The 22684-nt window shown below is 39.8% G+C and overlaps 2 protein-coding genes across 7 annotated transcripts in view; one reads left to right on the plus strand and one right to left on the minus strand.

Annotated features, from left to right (window-relative positions):
• LOC127452568 (protein capicua homolog) overlaps nucleotides 1–9008 on the plus strand; it is a 44685-nt gene extending 35677 nt beyond the window's left edge. The window contains exons 13-21 of one of the 3 annotated variants that reach the window (XM_051718120.1): nucleotides 2–162; nucleotides 351–532; nucleotides 911–1375; nucleotides 2547–2869; nucleotides 3238–3395; nucleotides 3577–3734; nucleotides 3866–4000; nucleotides 4170–4295; nucleotides 7068–9008. In XM_051718120.1, the coding sequence (XP_051574080.1) occupies nucleotides 2–162; nucleotides 351–532; nucleotides 911–1375; nucleotides 2547–2869; nucleotides 3238–3395; nucleotides 3577–3734; nucleotides 3866–4000; nucleotides 4170–4295; nucleotides 7068–7354 (1995 nt within the window). In that variant the 3' untranslated portion in view covers nucleotides 7355–9008. The remainder of the gene's footprint in view (nucleotide 1; nucleotides 163–350; nucleotides 533–910; nucleotides 1376–2546; nucleotides 2870–3237; nucleotides 3396–3576; nucleotides 3735–3865; nucleotides 4001–4169; nucleotides 4296–7067) is intronic. The other 2 variants (XM_051718121.1, XM_051718122.1) reach the window with 2 other exon arrangements.
• An 864-nt stretch (nucleotides 9009–9872) lies between these two features.
• LOC127452569 (zinc finger protein 574-like) lies at nucleotides 9873–22136 on the minus strand. 4 transcript variants are annotated; one of them, XM_051718127.1, is made up of 9 exons: nucleotides 21516–22136; nucleotides 20644–20964; nucleotides 17190–17350; nucleotides 17006–17113; nucleotides 13597–14378; nucleotides 13265–13391; nucleotides 11027–12613; nucleotides 10715–10890; nucleotides 9873–10238 (listed from the first exon to the last, which is right to left on the minus strand). In XM_051718127.1, exons 2-8 carry the CDS (start codon nucleotides 20897–20899, stop codon nucleotides 10729–10731), a joined length of 3183 nt encoding a protein of 1060 aa, XP_051574087.1. In that variant the 5' UTR covers nucleotides 20900–20964; nucleotides 21516–22136; the 3' UTR covers nucleotides 9873–10238; nucleotides 10715–10728. The 4 variants fall into 4 exon arrangements, with proteins under 4 accessions (XP_051574087.1, XP_051574086.1, XP_051574085.1 ...); XM_051718126.1 differs by having other exon boundaries at nucleotides 9873–10890; nucleotides 20644–20904; nucleotides 21516–22135; XM_051718125.1 differs by having other exon boundaries at nucleotides 9873–10890; nucleotides 20644–20904; nucleotides 21481–22135.
• Between the last annotated feature and the right edge of the window lie 548 nt (nucleotides 22137–22684).

The following is a 22684-nucleotide window of genomic DNA, read 5'->3' on the forward strand; positions in this document are numbered from 1 at the left end:
GATAATTCAGATAGCTCCCATGCCTGTCGTTCAGTCGCAGCTCCCCTCTGCTGCACCAGTGCAACCTGGGAGCCCGTTTTCTGTTACTATGGGAACAGCTACAGTGGTCGCCCCAGGCTCTACCCCATCTCAGACCATGCTGCTACCGCCCCCACCTACAAGGTACAACATGCACTCTTACAGGCATACTGAAACTCACCTAGCCGCACACACACGAAAGATCTGCCCTCTTCTATTTTAACAACTCCTACACTCGAGTGCTGCAGCACTAGATAATAACCTTTACTTGCTTCTCTCACTCTAAAAGCTGACTAAACTGGTTTCTATGAATATTACTTTTTCTCCCACAGAATCACTTATGTACAGTCCACCCCTGGGGTTCACTCTCCTTTGCCATTAGTTTCCACGACAACAGGCTCCTCCTCTCAGACAGCTTCAGCAGCACCTGGATCTGCTTATGTGCCATCACCATTGGCAACCTTTGCAGCCATTGCTCATCCAGGGCAGACTTTAGTGCAGCCTCTGATAACAGGTCAGTTGACTCAAATTAAATCAGAATATTATTGTATTGATTCTAGTGAACAATATTTCAAACAAATCATTGGTTGAAAGATGGGAAAAATACCCAGAAGGGATGATCAGCGCTATAATTTAAATAAAACTGAAGCTCACTTTTTTGCATTGTTCTGTTCTGAACTTGAATTGTTATTTGCATATTGGATGTTTGTTAAAGCGATCATTTACTCTCTTTCATGTTGTTCCAAACCCATATTTCTTTTGTGGAAGACAAAAGGAGAAATTTTGAAGAATGTTGAGGCTGTTTTTGATCAAAATATTTTGTGTTCCATGGCAGAAATTATGACAGAATTTTAGGTCTGTTGTCATATCTCATTGTCTTCTACTGCACCAGGTCAGCCATCGCTGTTGGCCACGGCCCAGTCTCCCAATGCACCTCATGCTCCAGCCATCACCACCATCTACACCCCCACAAATGTGACCTTGGCAACCGGGGTGGTGTCCATGGCGACGGTATCACCTAGTGTAGTGTACACGGTGTCCAGTCCATCTAACCTATCTCCCCACATCCTTCCTAAGCACACCACAACAACCTCCATGACCTCCATGACCTCAGATAGGCAGGGGAACGTGCCTGCACATTCTGAGCGTCAGTTGCACCAAGACAGAACACTGTATTGGCAGCATAAAGATGGGCAGGTCTACATGCAGTCCTCTGACAGACAGGCTGAAAAGGTCTCTCTCTGTCAGACAGAGAAACATTTCCAGATACCTAATAAAGGCAGCAGCTCAGCAGCGCCTCCATCAGGCACCTCAGTGCCGCTGCAGCCTGGAAGTCCTGCTCAACCTTCTCATTCTGGTCAGAATCTGCATGAATAATAAACAGACATAAGCATAATAAAATCCAGTGCTCAGTTCCAAAATCTAGTAAGCGTCTTACAGATGCAACATATTAAGGCAGCACAAGCATGCTTACGACACAAAGGCCATTGCAAAAGGTAGGTAGCTTAATTTTGCTGCCTCTTTAAGCCCAAAATATACTTCACCAATTTCGTCATCAACAGAGTGCTTGAGCACTGAATGCGTGCGGCCGACTTTTCTAATGAGAATATGGATGTGACTGGAATTATTTTCACTAATTAATGGGGTTACAAGGTGGCAGCATTCACAATTGAGCCATTGCTGTCATGAAGAAGCGTTAGAAGAAGATGTAATCTGCGCTAAACAACAGGAGATGATGGTTGAAACAACAACAGTGGATGTGCACATCAAGAGCGCGTGTGTGAGTTGGTCAGGAGATAACTGCATTTGGATAACTTGAGTCTGAAGAAATATAAAGACATCTTTATGGTTCTAAACTCCTGAAGAGAAACAGTCCAGTATCTCATAGCAGCCATGTACACGCGTAGTCAAATGAAGTATACTTTGGAAGGCTAGCGTTCGACTGTACGCAGATGCTAAGTGTTCGCGTCAAATCCGAAGTATATTTGGGCTTTAGATACCTTCATTTGGCCAAGTTCTAAGACATTACTGCATATATCCTTCACAGAGAAGGCAGTCCCATAATGCATTTCGACAAGCTCAGTGAACATTTAAATCCAAAATGGTGTGCAAAGCAAGAAATTAAAAATGCAATAGTATAAATGAAAAATAATTAGATCTAATTAAAATGTAAAGATTATTACAAAATATAATATTGTCACCCAATATTTGTGTGTACTATGTATTTTTATGCTGTTTAGAGAACCGAGCGGTTAGCTTAGCAACATGCTAACGTCAAACTGTATTGAAATTATTTGCGAGTTAAGTTTCTATTTTGCCATGCAGTTATTGCCTATGTAGAGCATTCCTAATCAGTCATGTGGTTCCATGACAGCTAGGATACTACCTCAGAAGGCAGCTGCCTATGTAGGTAGCAAAGCAGCTCACTAAATTTTGGAAAAGAGTTAAAGTTTCAATTACCATCTGTGTTCAAGCTGGTGTTTCAGCCCCATAGTTAGTGACAGAAACTCTCATCTGTCTTTCAACAGGCAGTGCACCGGGAACTCCCAAACTGATCACAGCAAGGCCTCCTCAGAAAGTGAAAGCCACAGTGGCCAACATCCCAGTGGGCAGTTATGATGGAGGAGGGAGAGGCAAAGAGAGAGAAAAAGAGAGGGACAGGGAGAAAGAGAGAGAACGAGAGAAGGACAAAGAGAGTGCTAGTCGCTTCTCATTTGAGGTAGAAAAGTCAGGTGAGACGAGCTCCCCTGCAGCCCTCCCACTGGAGGAGGGACCAGCAGAAGGTCTCGCTCATCCTGTAGCAGAAGGTGGAACCACCAGCGGGCATGGCAAAGAGGCAAACGCTAAAGAGGTTAGGACCCTTAACCTGGCTATCAACAACATTGTATGATTCATTAGTAAATATAATTTTCAGTCATTTTTATGTCAGAAAATATATTACCATATAGACTATGGTTTTAAATATTATATTTTCTGATATGTTGTGAAGTAACAGTATTTTATTTATATTAATTAATTGGTAATATTAATAATTATTTTGTGATAAAAAATTAAAAAAAAAAAGCTTTTTTCTTAAGGCAGTTGCAAAAAAACATAGGTAGGACTAATAGCAATTAGTCCAGCTTTTTTATTGCTGCAAGGTAAATGAAGAGATAAAGTACCTCCCATTTTAACATAACATACATTTTTAATTTAATCTTTCCCTTTCACCCCATTCAGGCTGAATGGAAGGACTCCCACCCCTCTTCTCCGTTACCTCCCCCCTCTGGATCAGATCCTGCCCCACCTCAACCTCATAGTGATAAAGATACACCACCTGCTAAAAAAGTCAAGGCTCGCCCCCCACCACTCAAACGACCTTTTGATTCTGTTGACAAGTATGTTTCATGAAATATGGCATTACCATTGATACTAATATGTTTTTTCTTCAACTCTGTCTTTATCTCATGTTTCCATATTCATCATATGTGCAAAACAAGTTGAGATACTGTATCAGAGTGGGAAAGATTGTAACTCATTACTGATAAAAAAAAATCTCATGATTGGTTATGTGTGCAGGGTCCTGTCAGAAGTGTACTTTGAGGAGCGCTTTGCGGAGCTGCCAGAGTTCCGTCCAGAGGAGGTGCTGCCTTCTCCAACCCTGCAGAGTCTGGCCACCTCCCCACGAGCTATATTGGGCAGCTACCGCAGAAAGAGGAAAAACTCCACTGGTGAGAGTAAGACTCACACCTCTGCACCAAACAATTATAAATAATTTCTCAGTGTAGCTGTTTCTGAAAAGTAAACTGAAGTCCCATCTTGTGTCAGTTAATATTTATATATCAAATCAAAAATCTTCTGTGTGCAGACCTGGACTCATCCACAGAAGATCCCATCTCTCCTAAAAGAAAAAGCCGTCGCAGATCTAGCTGCAGTTCAGAGCCTAGCACACCAAAAAGTGCTGCCAAGTGTGAGGGGGACATTTTCACCTTTGAAAGGCCAGGTAATATTCTGCCACCCAAAAAAACATATTATAAACCCTTGCTTCGCAATTCTGCAGCTATTGTTATTGTGATTCAATCCATTATAATTACTGTACATTATATGTTATTTCCCCACTCTTTATCTTTTTCCTGTCTTTATCCATATTATTTTCCTTCTCTCCGGTACAGATGGAGAGGATGTACTAGGGGAGCTGGAGTTTGACAAGGTGCCCTACTCCTCTCTCAGGAGGACTCTTGATCAGAGGAGAGCACTTGTCATGCAGCTATTCCAGGAGCATGGATTCTTCCCCTCAGGTAACACTTGTACTGATACTTGTATAGAACTGTACCTCCCACACAGCTCACAGACAGTACACAAAAAGCTCATAGCTAAAATAAAGTACACAACAGATGATAAGAATCACAACATTAACCATGTTTACATGCACTTAAGAAAACAAGAAAGCGGCATTCTTTTTTTTGCAGAAAGCGGCATTCTGAAACATCATGTAAACTAGAACACAGGTTTCCTTACATCGTTCAAGGGATTTAGAGATGGCGGTTAAATACACCTAGGTTTCTCTCAGAGAATGTGGCTTATTGTGGCCATGTAAAGGCATAAGCAGCGTTCTAACCATTTTTCTTTTTTTTAGAAGAGCACATGTGCGTGAACAGACTGGATAAAAAAAACATCACAGCATGGTCCCAATAACATGTCAACACGGAAGGAACTCAAAATTACTGGGAGTACCGTGGGAAAATCACATACGCTATAAACTGTTCCCATTTATACACACCAATGTAAAATATCAACTGTCCCTCACGTCTGCGAATATGAATTCCGGAGTTTGACGTAAGAGGAAACCCCACTATTGCAGCGCAATTCAGCTGCAGGGCGCAATAGAAATAGATATGTGCATGGATACCGTTTTTAACATTCGGTTAACCACAACGTTTCATGAATGGTTAATCGATATTTGTTGTCGGGAGTCAGGATGAGGGAATAAAGAATGTTTATTGCAATGGAATTTCCTCAAACATCACTCAAAACAGCAGCAAATAAAGTGCACAGTGAGCTATTAGCCTAAATAACACAATACATAGATCTTCAAATGATAAAGTCTTGCATTAAACTCAAACAAAAATAATCAAACTGTCAGTGCCTGTATATGCACTCTGCCCGTGCAGTTTCACATTTCTGTGGGGCAGCGAATGCATGTATTGTCGTGTGTGGAGTTACACTGCTGCAGTTAAATAGCCTCTTTGGGTTGCTTTGATATTTAAACGGTTTAAAATCAAATGGCGTTGAACATGTCTAATTATTGTACAAAAATATGTACACCAGAGCAAAAGGGAAAAACACTCTTACCATTTAAAAAGTCCTGAAACTTTGCTTGGTGAAAAACAGCCTGGAATCATGTTTAATGGTGTCACATGATGTCCTCTTTGCAAACTGAACTTCTTCAGAAAGCAGCACAACACAGCACAACAAATGAAACACAACGCAGTTGTTTCGTGATATGTTTATAAAAATTTAAGTTCTTTTAAACTACTTGGTGTCTAAAAAGTGGCAATTCTGCACGAGACGCTTAAAGAAAAAACTGTGAGATTCAGCGCAACAGTCAAAGACGTCCGTCCAGCACGTTAACAGTATATAGTAAAAAAGCGCGGGCACACAGAAAAGCATATTTGAACAGCCCCTAACTCACACTATACTTGAAAAACTTGAACTTGTTGAGTTCAGGTTGGGCTGGAGACCTCTATTGCATTTGTAGAATAACTGAATAGCAATTTTGATATTCGAATAGTGGCGCGTCGAGCGGTTAACCGAAGGTCGACTATGCGTACACATCCCTAGACAGAGAGTGAAGGAAACAAACACAGCAACAATTCTGGAATATCTAGAAATAAAGCAAAGAAACAGAGAATAATATAGCATAGTCTTCCCCAGATCACATTTTTGTTATTTACACAAACATCGCGGGCAAATTACATTGCTGTGGAGAAAGCTGCTTACTGATCGAGCCGCATGTATACAAGAGTGAAGAGAAAGCCGTAAACACAGCTCACGTAAATCCGTACCCTGATTTCAAGACTTAAGCAGCGTTCTCGTAATAAACAGCTTTCTAGTGTCCATGTAAACATAGTCAGTGGTTTGAAATTGATGTTTTGGAAAAATAACAAAAATAATAAATAATAATTCATAAGGCCAATAGTTTTCAACCAGGTGTCCTTGAACAGATATATAGAAATGTATAAAAAATATAAACATTCTCTTTATTTCAAAGTGGATTTCTAAATGTTTTATTTATTTATTTTATAATCCAAGCAGACGCTATTTGCAACCTGGCGCAAATAATGGTATATGCTATTTACACCCCTAGTGCAAATAGTGTCAGATACTATTTGCACCCATATTTAAATATTAACTTCCAGTATATGGGCATCATTGCAGTGTTTTTATTGTGTTTATTTAGAGTCCCACAGACACACTTCATTAACCTCTACCCCTAAACCTAACCTTACCTTAGAAAAAATAACCTTGGTTTTACTACAGTAACCATGGTTTCACCATGGTATTTTTTGTCAATTTACAGTAACCACAGTATAAACCCTGGTTACTATATTACCATCATATTCCTATACTAACACAATTGCATTAAAACTATGATTTCTGCCAAAAAAAAACATGGCTACTACAATATTAGTAATACAGTGATGCCGATGCCGAGCCACGGGAACGAGTGCAATTTTCAGACCCCACCTCCAGATCAAACCCTTCTCTGAAATCCCCAACATTCACCGTGACCAAGTCACTGTGATGAAATCAACATTAATATTCATTTTTATCTATTATTTTAAGTAGTATTAAAGGAAATATTACGAGTGGAAACAGGAAATCGGATGGGGAAAAAGAGTGGGACAAAAGGCGTTTTTATTGTGGGTCCTTAAGTTAGCTGAGAGTCTTAAGTTGCAAGTCTACATTAGACATTTGACAAATAGAAGCGTTTATTCTCTCCTTTACTGTTTCTTCATCTGCCTAACATTCTTTTTCTCTTCCACCCTTCCCTCTCTCTCAATCAATAGCTCAAGCTACAGCTGCGTTCCAGGCGAGATATGCCGATATCTTCCCCACTAAGGTGTGTTTACAGCTCAAGATCCGTGAGGTCCGGCAGAAGATCATGCAAACAGCAGCTCCATCTGAAACGGCCGGTGCTTCAGACCCCTTATCCTTACCGGGACCTTCAGAGGTGGTGGCCAGTGACGGAGGTGGCGGGGCAGAGCCTCTGGAGAAAGAGGTGGAGCGAGAGGGTGAGCAGAACAGCCCAGAGGAGCCCAGAAACGCAGGCAATTCACAGGACTCCACTAGATGAGGATGATAAACAAGCTTCCGACTGAAGGATGACAGGATGGCTTGAAGACAAGATCTCCCCACTCAACATCTGCATAATCTACATTTGTTGTCTTGTCTCTGCTATTACCAGCTCAGAAGGACTTAAAGAGAATAAGCAAGAGCAACATTTTCATGTAAATGGAGCAGATGAGGGGATATGCCTCAAAACGATTTGGGGTTTTGAAACTTAATTCTTCAGTATTTTATGTTACTAAAGAGACTTTGAAATATGAAAAGATTTAAAGTAACATTGACATACACAGACACTTACCTACTTAAACAAAAAAACATTTGCATACACCACAGTTCGTCTTGAATATACACACTTGAATTTACAGCATTATCTTAGTCATTTGGCTTCCTTTGGACTTGGAGACTAGAGGATTGTGGGCTTGTCCTGTATGCCAGTGAAGTCACGCTGCTGCTGCCTCTAGAAGCCGGGATGTGCTAGGGCACCCAATCCCTTTTGAGGCTGATTTGTGTTTTTATGGCCTGATTGGCTGTAGCTTGGCCACAGGTTCTTTTTTTATTGGCTCATGGGTTATTGCCAGTCATTGTGAGGCTGGCCTCCATTGGCTGAGTTTAAGTGATATTGAAGACTTGCTGTACTCATATTTTTGATATTTTGTTTCTCCCCCTGTGGTGTTTTATTTTTGAAGACTTAATGGAGAGCTTTAAGACACTGAATACCTTCGGTGAGTGACTAACCTTAAACTGTGTGCTGCCATTTTCAAACCTTTTCATCCCATGATTGGCTTTGGTGGTTGTCAATCAAACTGGAGTCATTCCAAAACCTCTGATTGGCTTGCCATGAAGAAAGGTAACGAAGGGAAGTCAACAGGCACATGATAGCCATTGATTTATGTTTTTCCATATATTAAGAGATTCCACATATTTAAACATTTCTTTCCTTGCCTTTTTTAATTCAACGTTTGAGCTGGTGAACTACCGAGCAAAGAGAATGTTGGAAATATATTCTTAAGAATTTACTATAAGAATTGTATTAACTTTTTAGAGAAAATGAAACTTGATTTTTCAACATGTACCAGTGATTCTACAGGTCATTATATTATAAATTTCTCATTATAACTGTTCTTATTAATGCCTTGTTCTTGTGCATCTGATCCATATAACCTATATATACTGTTTTCCTATTAATATACTCAGAGGGATGAGTTCAGGTGTGAACGTTTTTTTCCACCCTCTACCCTTCCTCCAAGAGGCACTTCCACTACCTTTTTTAAAATTTCTCTTTATCTTGATACTCACAAATGTTTGTGTCTTACCAAGAAGTAATTACATAGGCCTTTATTGTCAGACACTCCAACCTTCTTTCTGCTAGGTTTTTTTTTTTTTTTTTTTTGATTCACCACTTACATTCCTCCCCTTCCTCATTCCTCTTTCTGTCACTTTATCGTTCTTTCCTCATTCACTTTAGGCTGTGAGGTGGGACTGGGAGGCCATCAGTGGTGATTTTCTCCTGCAGCGCTGGTCTTTGTTGTACATAAATGCATTAGAGTCCAAAGATTCCAACCAGAATAAAGAGCAGAAGCATCATTAAAAGAAACAAAGCCAGTACGTGAAATTAAATTGTAAAACAAAGGATGAATAAAGAAATATGGTTATAAACTTTTCTTACTGTGTTACCTTGTTTTGCTGATTTACATTAAAAAAAAAGACTTTATACTGATAAACTAAATTTGTATCTATCAGTATGCAAATAAATAGATGTTTAAAGAAACAGCCTCTTCTTTTAAGTAAATGCTCACAGGAAACACGAAGTTCACATACTATAAGATTGTGGAATACAGTGGTAGTCTATTTGACATGTATGTGACTCTGGGACACCTACTACTATCCTCTCACTTGTTTAAATAATGTTGAGATGTTACAATGACGGCTCAGCATAAACCTACAAGTTTTATAGGGGCCATATCATAAGTGTTTTCCCCCATTTCCCACCCCTCTCTTTGGCCCATAATTTATTCAACATTACTAGCATCCCTACATTGCAAAAATAATCACTGGTTTAAAGAAATAATTACTGAGTGACATCACAAAATTGCATAGGTTCACAAAGAGGCATTTTTGTGGCTTAGTTTCAATTAATGCTCTTTTTGGACTGGGAAGAACATTTTGAGTTTTGAAAATTACTGTATGTTTTCGTAGTACATATACCTTTTTATCTCAAAAGATCAAGGAAAATGTTATTCATCATGATATGGCACCTTTAAGAATAGTTAAACAATACTAGATCATGAGGTATTACTTCATATGCAAATACTTGTTTTATAGTGCAATTTTTGTGGTTTGTAAAAACGTTTTTGATGACATTTCTTGACTGGCTACCAGTACAGGAAATTAACCAACAAAAGTATGCTGAGAATAATGATGTATTCATCTAACATTAACACAGAGTTAAAGTGAAATCATGATTGCAGACAATAGTGCTGTTGTAACAGCACACATCCTCAAACCATTTGCAATAGAGGCGGAGATAAAATGTTTACGTTTATTTGCAACAACTATCCAAGTCGCCATTATAGCTATAAAAAAATAACATGAGATGTGATATTGTAACACATTTACAATTAATTGCAGCTAGGACCTAATAGATAATGCATATTAGCTTTCCAATGCCTGTCCATGCTGAGCAGTAACAGATGTTTTGAACACACTTTTCCATCATTTGTTTTGTTCATCTTTGGTACCTCCTCACAAAATCTGCAGGTCAGATTGTAGCATGTTCTTTAACAAATCACAAACTCAAACATCCTGTATTATAAACTTGCTCCACTGTAAATGGGTGTAATTCTTCACTTTTGAAAACTGTGCCTTCATGCAATCCTTCTGGATCTGTCCAACTGTCAGAATAAGAGTGTCATATGCAGTTAGACAGACTGTCCATTCCAACACAGAAGTCATCAAATTTCTGAACCATCCTATCATGGACTTGGGGACTCTTCGGTTGCATCTTTTAAAATCAGACCTCTCTGAAGGCTGTACAGGCCACTCATGTCTGTCCACTAGATAGCGGAAATAACGTAGCAAAATGTGACCTTTGTCTCAACAAAGTGGAAATATGGCTAAAAATAAGTCTGTGAAGATTGAGTGGCCATTTTGAGGTTTGCACACATTAATGAACGTCAATGGAAGTGAATTCCATAGTACTGTTGAATTGGAAAGATTTATCTCAAACTGCTCAATTCAATCTCTGGTTTTCCCTTTTTTGTACTTCCACTTGTTCAGTTCTGTTCAAACATCACTTCTCATCTTTTAATCACACTTTTCAAATTCTGAAGAAAATCCATGACCCATAATGGCCACTGGAGTGCTGCACCTTTCTCAGTTCTCTCATATCAACTGCAGGTTGTCCACAGTCATGGCTTCCATGTTGATGCCCCCTTCCAGTGCTGTGTGGTACAGCTCTATGGCCTCTGCCAGGTCTCCACTTGTCTCTATGATGGCTATAGTCTCTCCAAATTCATTACACAATATAGTAGGCGTACCCTGAGTCTGGAAAAAGGTAAGAAAAATGTCAACGGTGTGTTGTTCAATAAAAATATCACTTATTAGCTACAGTATATAATACAAGGAAAAAATATGTGGAAAATACCACAATACCAGACACACAAAAGTAAGAGCTGCCTACCTGTGCCAGGTTAGATGTCTGTATCTGAATGACTTGGGGCTGTCCAAGCTGCACTTCCTGTTGGCAAAGAGCTGGGATTGCTGCTGCAAGGTCCATTCCAGAAGCATCCATAACAGCAACGGTTGCTGTATTGGTTTCTGCAGTAGTATCATCACTGTGCACTGGCTCCTGTTGTTTTTGGGTGCGAGTGTGGGTCTTAAGATGGTTCCTAAGGTTCGAGACAGTCTTGAAGGTCTTTCCACATACACTGCAAGCATGTGGTCTCTCACCTGTGTGTGTACGCCGGTGTTCAGCCAAATGCATGCTCTGCACGAAGCCTTTGTCGCAGAACTCGCACCGAAATGGACGCTCACCCGAATGTGTGCGAAGGTGCTCACGCAGGTGTGTGTTCTGCCGAAAGCGCTTGCCGCAGATTGCACAAGGATATGGACGCTCACCAGTATGAACTCTCTGATGTAGTGTGACACTCGAGGCGGAAACAAACAGTTTTCCACACACTGGGCAAGGGTGAGACTTCGCAGTAGACGAGCTGGAGCCTCGTGGCCTGCCGGGCCCAAGTCCGTGACTTAGCTGATGCAGGCGAAGATTTGCAGGAGAGTTTAAGCGCTTACCACAGATAGTGCAATCCAGATTGGGTCTTGCCATCGAAGGAGCACACTGCTGCTCAATACCATCCGTCAAACCTGATGCCTGCTGACCTCCAACGTGGGAGTCCTGGGAGATGCTGTTTGGCTGTGTTAGGTTGGGATGTTCCTCTAGGCAATGCAGGTCTCGTTGGCGCTTGCGCAAGAACCCCTCGGAACAGTGTGGGCAGGGGTAAGGTGCTGGTGACCCTGGGTGATGAAGAAAACAGTGCACTACAAGTTTAGCAGGACGGATAAACGTAGCAGAGCAGTCTGGACAGGGTGAAGGCGTGACATTGCTATGAAGATGCTGACGGTGTTGACGGAGATTAGAAGACTGGCTGAAGGATTTGTGGCAAATGTCACACCTGTAGGGACGGACTCCAGTGTGTGTGAGTCCATGGCGAGAAAGATTGGCAAGAGATGAGAAGGTCTTTCCACACACGCTGCATTGGAACGGACGCTCGCCGGTGTGCGTGCGCAGGTGGTTCCGCAGATGGATCTGCTTCTTAAACGGTTTCCCGCAGATGTTGCATTTAAAACGTCTTTCAGTGGTGTGAGTGGTTCGACGGTGCCGCAACAGACGGATCTGCGAGGAGAATCTTTTTGTGCACATAGAGCAAGGTAATTGTGGCACTATCTCAGCAGCAGAAGTGCCGTGTTTACCTTCCTCCTCTCCACCTCCTTCCACAGTGGCAGTAATTGAAAGGTTTGGGTCATCCATCAGCATCTTGTCTCCATTTTGGGCTTGTTCTTTATCTGTTAGTTCAACATAAAGCCCATTTTCTGCATGCTCTGCAGACTGGGAGACCACAGCAATACCTACTGTGAGATTAGTGCCTGTTTCGCTAAGCTCTTTTCTTTCATCGGTCACAGGCAGTGCCTGTCTTTCTTTCCTCCAAGCAGACTCTCGTTCCTTTGCTCTTTGAATGATGGAGAGAGGTGATCGCTGGGCCAATACAAACTTTAGAGGGGAGAAGGTTGATTTTAAGTATTATTATTTCAGTATACTGTTTACCAAAAACACGACAGTGGGATCATGTCCTAATAACGTAATTGTCTTTCAAAACCCTTCTCTTATCTACAGGGTTCCTACACTTTTAGAATAATGAATTTCCATTAGTTTTGCAGTTGTTTATGATTGCTGAATTTAAAAAATATATACATATATATTTTAAAGAGATTTCCATCACAAAAAGCAATTTCTAGCCAATTAAATATCTTGGAGCTGAGCTGAACTATACAATTTTATATTAACAATAGAAATGTCTTGACTTTCCTATAATTTTTCATAATTTTTCCAGACCTGGAAACCAAAATTTTAAATAGCCTGGTACTTTTATTTCTAGGTTTTCTTTGACGGTGGGTACCTTGTGTCTAATGAACTGAGTGTCATTTGATGAATGAAAGCCAAATATCTTCTGTCTGCAAATGTGTGAATGCTTCATGAAGCCTCTGAACAAATTCATTTTTGACAAATAAGGGGCACACTGTTTGTGTCCTTATAACTGTGAATATCTATTATCTTAGTTCTGAACATCTACACCACTACAAGCACTCCCAAGTATGGATCGAAGAGCTGCAACACATTTCTTTTGCAAAAATCACCCATTACCTGAGAGGTTGGTGCAGCTGGCTCACCGGTTCTATGAGTGCGGCGATGGTACAGGAACTTTGTCATGTTGGTGAAGGTTTTGGCACAAAATGGGCACCTGTGCAGTGGCTCAGAAGTATGCGATTTCCTAAGGTGAGGAAGACAGGAAAAATATCTTAATTAAAAAATCAAAATGCAAAAAAGTTTCTGTGAGAGTTAGGTTTAGGGGTAAGTGTATGGTTAGGGGATATTCAATGCTGTATATTTAGCCTAGTATAAAAACAATTGGTGCCAATGGAAAGTCACCACCATGATAGAAAACAAAACGTGTGTCTACTTGTGTGTATGTGTACCTGTGCATCATGAGTGTCATTTCTGTGGTGAAGCCGTGTCCACAGTCCACACACAAAAAACGTGCTTCACCAGAGTGTGTGCGCATGTGTGTCTGAAGTGACACCAATTTCTTAAACACTTTATCACACTCTGGGCACTCATGTGTTCCTTGTTCATGCACACGAAGGTGTGCCGCAAGCCGTTTGGCTGTGGTGAACGTTCTTTTGCACTCCTCACACTGAAGACTGCTGGGTGAAATGAATGTCAAACCAGCTGAGCGGGAAGCGTATGTACGCTTACCACCACCAGCTTTGCCAACTTTACTGCCCTCCTCTGATCCATCGCTTCTTCCTTCATCCTCCCGAGCCACAGAACAGTCTTCATACCCCACCATCACCCCAATTCCCCCACTCTCCTTGTCCTGGCCTAAGAAGTGCTCCCCCTGATGTTGAAGGAAATCCTCTGGTGTGCTAAACAGCAGATTACACTCAGAGCACTCATACGGATGAATAATTAAAATTTCCTCCTCTTCGTTCTTTACTGTGTTCACCTGACCAGAGGAAGGGATGAGTTTCAAAGTGGAAACATTGTCCAGCCTGATAGGATCAGCAGGTAAGAGAGGTGCAAGGAGTTTAGCTCTGCGGAGAGGAACTGAAGCAGATCCATCAGCAATAGCTTGGGCGGAGCAGAACTGTAGGCGGAGCATAGCAGAGGTGGAGCCAGGCAGGGATGCATTTGCTGGCACTAACATAGTTCTGGGAGGGGCTGCAGGCTTAGATGGGGCTTCATGCTCTCGAAGAGCCTGAAAAATAAAGGCAACAAAAGTAACCTGTGAAATGGTGACCTGTAACATCCTAAGAAAAAGGTGGTGATTTGACCAGACATTTTCATACTGAACATTAGTCATCACTAGATAGCAAATATCTGCACGTCCACAGTCTGGGAACTAACTGTCTGTTAATATTGCACTCAAAACTGGGAAACTTTTTCTCGATCCAAGCAGCTCTAATCTGACAGGCTCGTTTGATGGAACTTTAGTGAGTAAAAGCACTCAGGACGTTATCAGTCTGCTTAGAAACAAAGTCGTGTTCACAAGATTTCAGGTTGATACAACAAGCCATTTTGAGGATGAAATAATTGCTGTATTTGCCAAAGATTTGTGACATCAAAGACATTCAGAGGATTGTTTGAGGCATGTAGTAGCAAGTAAAGCAGATATCCATGAGCAGAATTACACTCAGTGACCACTTTATTAGGAACACCTGTTCACACCTCATTATTCCTACGATTATCTGATCAGCCAGTCCTGTGGCAGCAGTGCAAGGTATAAAATCATGAGATACAGGTCAGAAGCTTCAGTTAATGTTCACATCAATCATCAGAATAGGAATAAAATGTGATCTCATTGTTTTCAACTGTGGCATGACTTTTGGTGTCAGACGGGCTGGTTTGAGTATTTCTGTAACTGCTGATCTCCTGGAATTTTTAAGCACAACAGTCTCTAGAGTTTACTCAGAGTGGTGCCAAAAACAAAAAACATACAGTGAGTGGCAGTTCTGTGGACAGAAACACCTTGTTGATGAGAGAGGTCAACAGAGAATGGCCAGACTGGTTCGAACTGACAGAACGGCAACAGTAACTCAGATAACTGCTCTGTACAATTGTAGTGAGCAGGATAGCATCTCAGAATGCACAACATGTCGAACCTTGAGGCGAATGAGCTACAACAGCAGAAGACTACGTCAGGTTCCCCTTCTGTCAGCCAAGAAAAGAAAATTGAGGCTGCAGCCTCAGCTTTCTGTTCTTGGCTGACAGAAGTGGATGTTAAGTGGCTCACTGGATGTTTTTGTTTTTGGCACCATTCTGAGTAAACTCTAGTGACTGTTGTGCTTAAAAATCCCAGGAGATCAGCAGTTACAAAAATACTCAAACCAGCCCATCTGGTACCAAAAATCATTCCACAGTCAAAATAAAAAAAAATTCCCCCATTCTGATGATTGATGTGAACATTAACTGAAGCTCCTGACCCATATCAGCATGATTTTATGCACTGCACTGCTGCCACATGATTGGCTGATTAGATAATCGCATGAATGAGTAGGTATACAGGTGTACCTAATAAAGTGCTCACTGAGTGTATGTTCTGCTTTGTTTACGTCTGTGAAATTGTCTGTACTGAGGTTTTCTGTGCTGTACTTAGACTCTACACATTTTCCATTGTTTTCCTGTGTGTTTTTTGTGCAATAGCTTGTAGAGACAGCCGTTATATAAATTATTTCTTTCCCCATGCCGTTCTTTTACTATGGTATAATATATCTCAGATAACCCTGTCCCTAACCGGCACATAATGACAAAATGACTGATTGATCACTTTACTTGTCACCTTGACCCCATTTCCACCTGGTATCAGGAGGCATTTTTGGTGATTCAATCACAAGTGGTCAGCGGTACATTCAGTTGGAAACAGGCTCCAAAGAGTTTTGTTCGGATCACTGAATCCAAATACAGAGGTAGTCAAAAACGCATGTGACCACATCGCATTTGAGGTGTGAAAGACAATCCATCGTAAATGTTTCCTGGACAGCAGCAAAGCGCCACCCCTCACCTGTCAATCAATCGCTGGGCTAAAACAAGAGTTTAAATTGCCGGTTATGTGCAGATTCAAAAGGAAATAACCATCCGATCGGAAAACTCCACTAAAATAAAAAACTCCACCAAAATAAAAGATCATTATGCTCGAAATAGTGCATTTGTTAAATTTCAGATGATATTTCAGCTGCATCTGGGAGAATCAGAGAACAGGTTGTTTTTATTATGCTGTCTTTGGCTTCTATTACTTTTTTGTGGTTTATTTTAATGCAGCACACTGAAATAGTGATTGATTTATGTCGTCATGAAACCAGAGACCCTCCCCTCGAAATCCATACACAAGTGCTCACAGGAGACGCATTTGATACCAGGTGGAAACAGCTATCCGTCTTGGCTGACCACTTGTGATCGGATCACCGAAAACATTTTAATACCAGGTGGAAACAGGGCCTTAGATGGCTTTTTCTGTCTATGTGGGCAATTCTTAAACCAGTTGAAGTGCAATGAATGTGAAACTGCTATACGATGTAATGCACAGTTAAGAGGAGCAAGAATTTGGGCCAATATGATTTCATGGTTGGCAGGGCTACCCAGTATTACGTTGCAGAAGTAGAAACCAAGCAATCAACAAAATGTCCTGCCATCCTGTGTCTGGTTTGGACAAAAAATAATTACATGGAAGAGATAGCTTTATCAATTGTTACCTGGTTAAGACACAATGTAAGAAACCTTTTATACATAAAACCCCCTTTACAAGGCTATCCACTATGTATGTCACATGTGGTGCCAACAAGAATGTAAAAGTTTTTGTATTTAAATTTATGAATGCATGAAGCAGACCTGGGCTAAAGTTAGGATCTGGCCTGCCCTCTGTTCATCCAGAACTAGATTTTGCACATTGAGCGACTGAACCGGAGTGACTGAACCATCTGCCTGAAGAATAAATTCCTGAAACAGAACACAGCACGAATTCAGATGCAGCAAAGAAGACAGGTTATCAGCATCTTGATGTCTGTATACTTACTGCTTCAGTGGTCAGGTTGCTATGAGTACTGCTTCTGCTGTGTGTCTGCCTGTGTGCCAACCACAGTTCAGGTGTGTCAAAAAGTGCCAGGCATTCAAGACACTGGTACTGGATTGGTGTTTCTGCATTGACAGCACCCACCTCTGTGACCTCACAGATCTCTGAAAATAAAGAATTAACTCGCTGATTACATGCAATTCTAAAGCCCATCTCCAAACTAAACTTTCAAGCAAGGTTCCCACAATTTTTGACAAATTAATTTCCATGACCTCTTCTGTTGTTTGTGACTACTGGAAAATATAAATATTTTTAATTATTTAAATTCAGACTCGCCAGTGAATCATTAAGACCAATTTGTGAATCAGTTTGTCCAATTCATTGAAAATAAATAAATAAATACTTTTAAGGAAATTCCCTTACAAATCAGACATTCCAATTCCATTCCAATATCTACTCGATTACATTTTTTACTAAAACAATTATTCCCTAAAGAAATTTCCATGATTATTTCATGACTTTGTTCCAAACCCATATAACTTTCTTTCTAGTGCAGAACACGCGAAGGAAATTTTGAATAATGAATATACCAGTCCATCTATTTAATACATTGGCAGTTGATAAATAAAAGCAATGCAGGTTCCTGAGTGAACACGAGAGCCACTGTGAACAAGCTTCTCTCTTGCACTTATGAACATGCAATGGACATCATGATTTTCACTCTTCGGGTCGTTTCTCACCAAAACCTATTGTACGCTAGAGGTGGGAATTTAAAATGTAATTTTTTTTTTTTTAATTACAAGTTTAGTTTAAAGCTGATACAATGATTGATAAATATAGGAAGCTATATCTGTGCAGAGTTCAACATGAACAGGTTTTCACTCATTTAAGGCGAAGTTTTGTCTCTTTAATTCTTTACATTTTGTCCTTTATGCACCGCTACAACAGCCATCAAAGCACCGCTCTTCTCTTACATCAAATACTCTGCTGTGTTCAATGTTCCTGTTATTATGCAAAATCCACAGGTTTATTTGTGAGGTGCTGTGAAGATTATTTGTCAGAAGTCATTCTGCAGATTCTGTCTGGCACTGCTTTAATTAATGGTTTAGCTGTAAAAAAGCTCAACAAACTGTTGGATGCCATGAACTACATGTTGTCCCCCGGTAATATTTATAATCTAACATCTGTGCACTTCTGAATACGCAGTGAGGATTGACCTGTGTCATGAGCAGGGTTGGGAGGGTTACTTTTGAAATGTATTCCACTACAGATTACAGAATACATGCTGTAAAATGTAATTTGTAACATATTCCATTAGATTACTCAAGGTCAGTAACGTATTCTAAATACTTTGGATTACTTCTTCAGCACTGGTAGATTTTTTCACTTGTTTTGACTATAAAAACTCTGCCAGTACAGTAAGACAAAATACACGTTAAAAATACATTCTCTGAAAAACCTAAATATATTATGCAGTGTTGTTTCTAAAACAAGATCAATCAAATTGAATTTTAGATATTTTTACAGGAAAACAATACAAAAATGATCATCAAGTATACGGTTTTTGCCCTAATATCAAAGGTCTTACTAGAAAAAAAAGAAATTATGATCCAGCTTGAATTTTCTAGATAAAAAATATGATCGTGCCTGGTAACATGCATGTAAAATGGCTAGAAATAGCATTTTAGCTTAACGTAAAGCTGACAATTTACACAAGGTTTATTTCTATTTCTTTCTAACTTCTCTGTCTGCTGATATGAATGAAACACATCATAAGAAAGTGTTTCACCGCTGTTCAAATGCACTTTGGATCTCATCATTTATATGTATAAATGTTTTCCATCTGAAAGGACTAAATATTAAATGAAACAAATGACAATAAAATGCAAAGTAATCTCTTCAGTAATCAAAATACTTTTTGAATGTAACTGTATTCTAATTACCAATGATTTAAATTGTAACTGTAGTGGAATACAGTTACTTATATTTTGTATTTTAAATACGTAATCCCATTACATGTATTCCGTTACTCCCCAACCCTGTTCATGAGCTACAGCAAAGTCTTTCTAGCAAGTCAGTCCACTGTCGGCCATCTTTGGAATGCTCTCGGGAGGCTATTCCCAGTCATGACGGTGCAGCTCCAACTTGAATGGAAAAAGACAAAAATCTAAAAAAACGGTTGGTCAAGATTACGATCAAAGAACATATTTCAAATCACCAATAAAATGTGATAATTTTGGAATCAAAAATTGTGCTTCTTTACCTCGTATTAAACAAAAAAAAAAGTGTATGCATTTTAGTGAGTTGATTGACAGGCGATGTCTATATCTAAAAGGCGATTGGCTCTTTTACCTGTAAGGCGGGACTTTCTACATCCGTTGACCGTAGGACGCTAGAGCTTTTTGGTTGGGCGTTCCAGTTTCTCCCATTCATTTAAATAGAAGTGGCTCATCTCTCCTAAATAATCTCTGGCTCCAGTTACACTGAAGCGTGTCATACTAAGTCTGGGATGCACATAAGTGGTTTTGTGCTGCTCTGTATTGGAGCTTTTCATGTTTCTTACTTTTTTATTTTTGTGGGATAAGAGGTTATAGTTATTTAGACTATTTAATTGTTGAATATCCATTAGTTACCCTGTTAAATGGCTGTGCTTAGCATCCAAATATCCCTATGAAACTCATCTGATTGGGTAACATGGACACAATGCAGCCTTAAACATGGGTTCCTTAAAGGAATGTTCCGGGTTCAATAGAAGTCTTTAAAAAAGCAAAAATCAAGGTTACAGTGAGGCACTTACAATGAAAGTGAATGGGGCCAACTTTTGGAGGGTCTAAACACAGAAATTTGGAGCTTATTATTTTATAAAAGCACTTGCATTACTGTAGTTCTTCTGTTAAAATTTGTGTATTATTTGAGCTGTAAAGTTGTTTAAATCGTCATTTTAGGGTTTGCTGACATTACATCGTCATGGTAACAAAGTTGTAAAACTGGCTATAACTTTACACAGAAACAGTTAGTAAGCGATTTTATCACACTAAAATTATGTTTACATGTATATCCTTCATGTCTTGTGGCTAAACTTTTGAAACAGTGAATATTTTAACGTTTACAAATTTGGCCCCCATTCACTTCCATTGTAAGTGCCTCACTGGAACACAAATTTCTGCTTTTTTTTTTTTTTTTAAAGAAAAGGAGGCATGGGTTTGTGGTAATCAACATTATGCCACAAATGCTGTCAATTGAGCTTAACTTGTACTGAACACAGAATATTCCTTTAACATTGATTAGTCAACTAATAGCTTAGACAATGCACCGACTGGTCAATAAGTAGTTTTAAATTAATAATTTTGCACATTCCAACCTTTTACCTGCAAATTCTGTATTACAGGGTGAAACAAATGTCATTTCAGACACAACTATTCTTTAATAAACTTATAAAAAGAAATTAAAATGTCACCCTGTCCTGCCTCCCTCATGTGCAGCTCCTGATGAAGTAGCAGTTCGTCTGGATTCTTGAGGATAGCTCCACACTCCAAGCACTGATACTGGCTCTCCCCAGTCTCATAATCCTCATGGCTATGCATGGCCTCTGCCTCGTCCCCCTCTCCTCCAGTGTGGATCTGTTGGTGCACCAGCACCTCCTCAAGGGTATTAAAGAGCTGCTGGCACTCGCTGCACATATACTGATGCTCCACATACTCCTGATCACTCATGGTAACTGCAGGAAGTTACAGTTCTAAACTAAAAACAAGTGATGTGCTGAACAGCGGATGCAGTGCTGTGTGATCACAGAACAGAGGTTATGAGTCACTATCACTGTCATTGTTTACTCACCCTGTTGTTGTTCCAAATCCATATGAATTTCTGTTTTCTATGGAACTCAAAAGTTGTTTTGCAGTATGTTAGCCTCAGTCACTATTCACATATATTACATATTTTTTCCCTACACTGAAAATGAATGGTGACTGAGGCTAAACATCTCCTTTTGTGTTTTCCAGAAGACAGGAAGTCATGCAGATTTGGAACAACATGAGTGTGAGTAAATAATGACAAAATGTTAATTTATTAGGTGAACTATTCCTTTAACATTATGCAGATAATTTTTATAATTCAAATGGAATACCATGACATATAACAGCTCTACTAGTATAAAGAATCCACAAATCGCGCTGCATTAATTAAAAAAAGCAATTTTACGGCCACATTACAACCGCAGTTCTGCTGCAGAAAGGGCAAATTCCTTGACAATATAATAACTTTTTAAAGCTAGTCTTGGGACTACAAATGCACGTACCGCATAATTGGACAGGTTGCGCGCTTCTTGTTTACCTTGTGGCGAGCAGTTGGCGGCGCTCTTCAGATTTTGTCAGAGCTTATGTAGCGCACCGCTGTGTCCTGACTGAGCCACCCCGCTGTACGGCGGTCGTCAGGCGGCGCTCTTCACTTTTCCCCGCAGGTCTAAGAACACTGAGCGAGGCCTTCTTTCCTCCTCAACCGCTTCCGAACCTTCCCTCGCGCGCACTGCAATCCCTCGTGCCGCTCTCGTCTGCCCCGCGCAAGCTTCCCTGTGTTCAGAATGCGTTTCCCACCCAAACGATGCAGTATTACTCTGCTCGAAGTGCTGTTCGTAGAGATATTTCGACGTAAACACGTTCGTGGATGTGGAATTGTACCGTTTGTCTGGCCTCTGTTCCTTGCTCTGTGCGTGCTGCCCGCCTCGTGGGGTTTGCTAGTGGATTGCGCAAGGGGGTGATTGGATGAAAAGACTGTCAGTCAAACTCTAGCTGTTGTGATGGACAGTTAATGCTGATTAAATCTACCGAAACAATTGAATATTCAGAATGCCCAAACATGATGATATCCTTTCAAGGGACCCCTTCTTAAAATATAAAAGCAGCTTTAAATTTGTATGCATAAATTAAAAACCTAATTTTACGGTGTGAGGAAAATAGTGTGAATCAATAAAGATAACATGTTAGTGAAATTAATTAATTGGCCTTTTTTTTGTATTCATTGTACTAAAGCTATAAGATTTTATTAAAATATTAAGTGCTATTAATAATAATATTTATAATTAAAAGGGAAAATAAAATGTAAACTATTGATTAATCATACAATTATATTTTATAATATTAATGATAAAATTACATTGATATGTTAGTGTAAAATATCTGCAAAAATATTTATTTCGTATTTACAGTGTTTCTTATCAACTTATTTTCACTGTTAATGTTTGTATGTAAAGAAAAAATGTTCAGTTAAATTAAAATACCTTCACAATAAATATTGTTTCAAAGCAGCTTTACTGAGATTCAATCCACTTAAAACCCCCAGTGAGCAAGAAAAGGTTTTAAGAAATATTTTTATATCACAAACCTATCAAAAAAAAATTTTTTTTTTTCATTAAGTGCAATTAGTGTGGATTGGTTAAGTGCTCGCGGAACAGATGTGTTTTCTGCTGGTTCTTGAATGTTGAGATGGTATCAGCAGATCGTGTG

The sequence above is a fragment of the Myxocyprinus asiaticus genome, chromosome 15 (genome assembly GCF_019703515.2).
Source record: "Myxocyprinus asiaticus isolate MX2 ecotype Aquarium Trade chromosome 15, UBuf_Myxa_2, whole genome shotgun sequence".
Lineage (NCBI taxonomy): Eukaryota > Metazoa > Chordata > Actinopteri > Cypriniformes > Catostomidae > Myxocyprinus > Myxocyprinus asiaticus.

Bases quoted from the DNA above. Each gene is read 5' to 3' on its own strand.
- LOC127452569 (XM_051718127.1), bottom strand. From the start codon at position 20,899: ATGAGTGATCAGGAGTATGTGGAGCATCAGTATATGTGCAGCGAGTGC. The intron at 17,114-17,189 runs GTAAGTATACAG...GTTCTGTTTCAG, and splicing joins GCAACCTGACCACTGAAGCA to GAATTTATTCTTCAGGCAGA. The intron at 12,614-13,264 runs GTAATGGGTGAT...TCCCCTCTAAAG, and splicing joins CAGCTGCACCAACCTCTCAG to TTTGTATTGGCCCAGCGATC.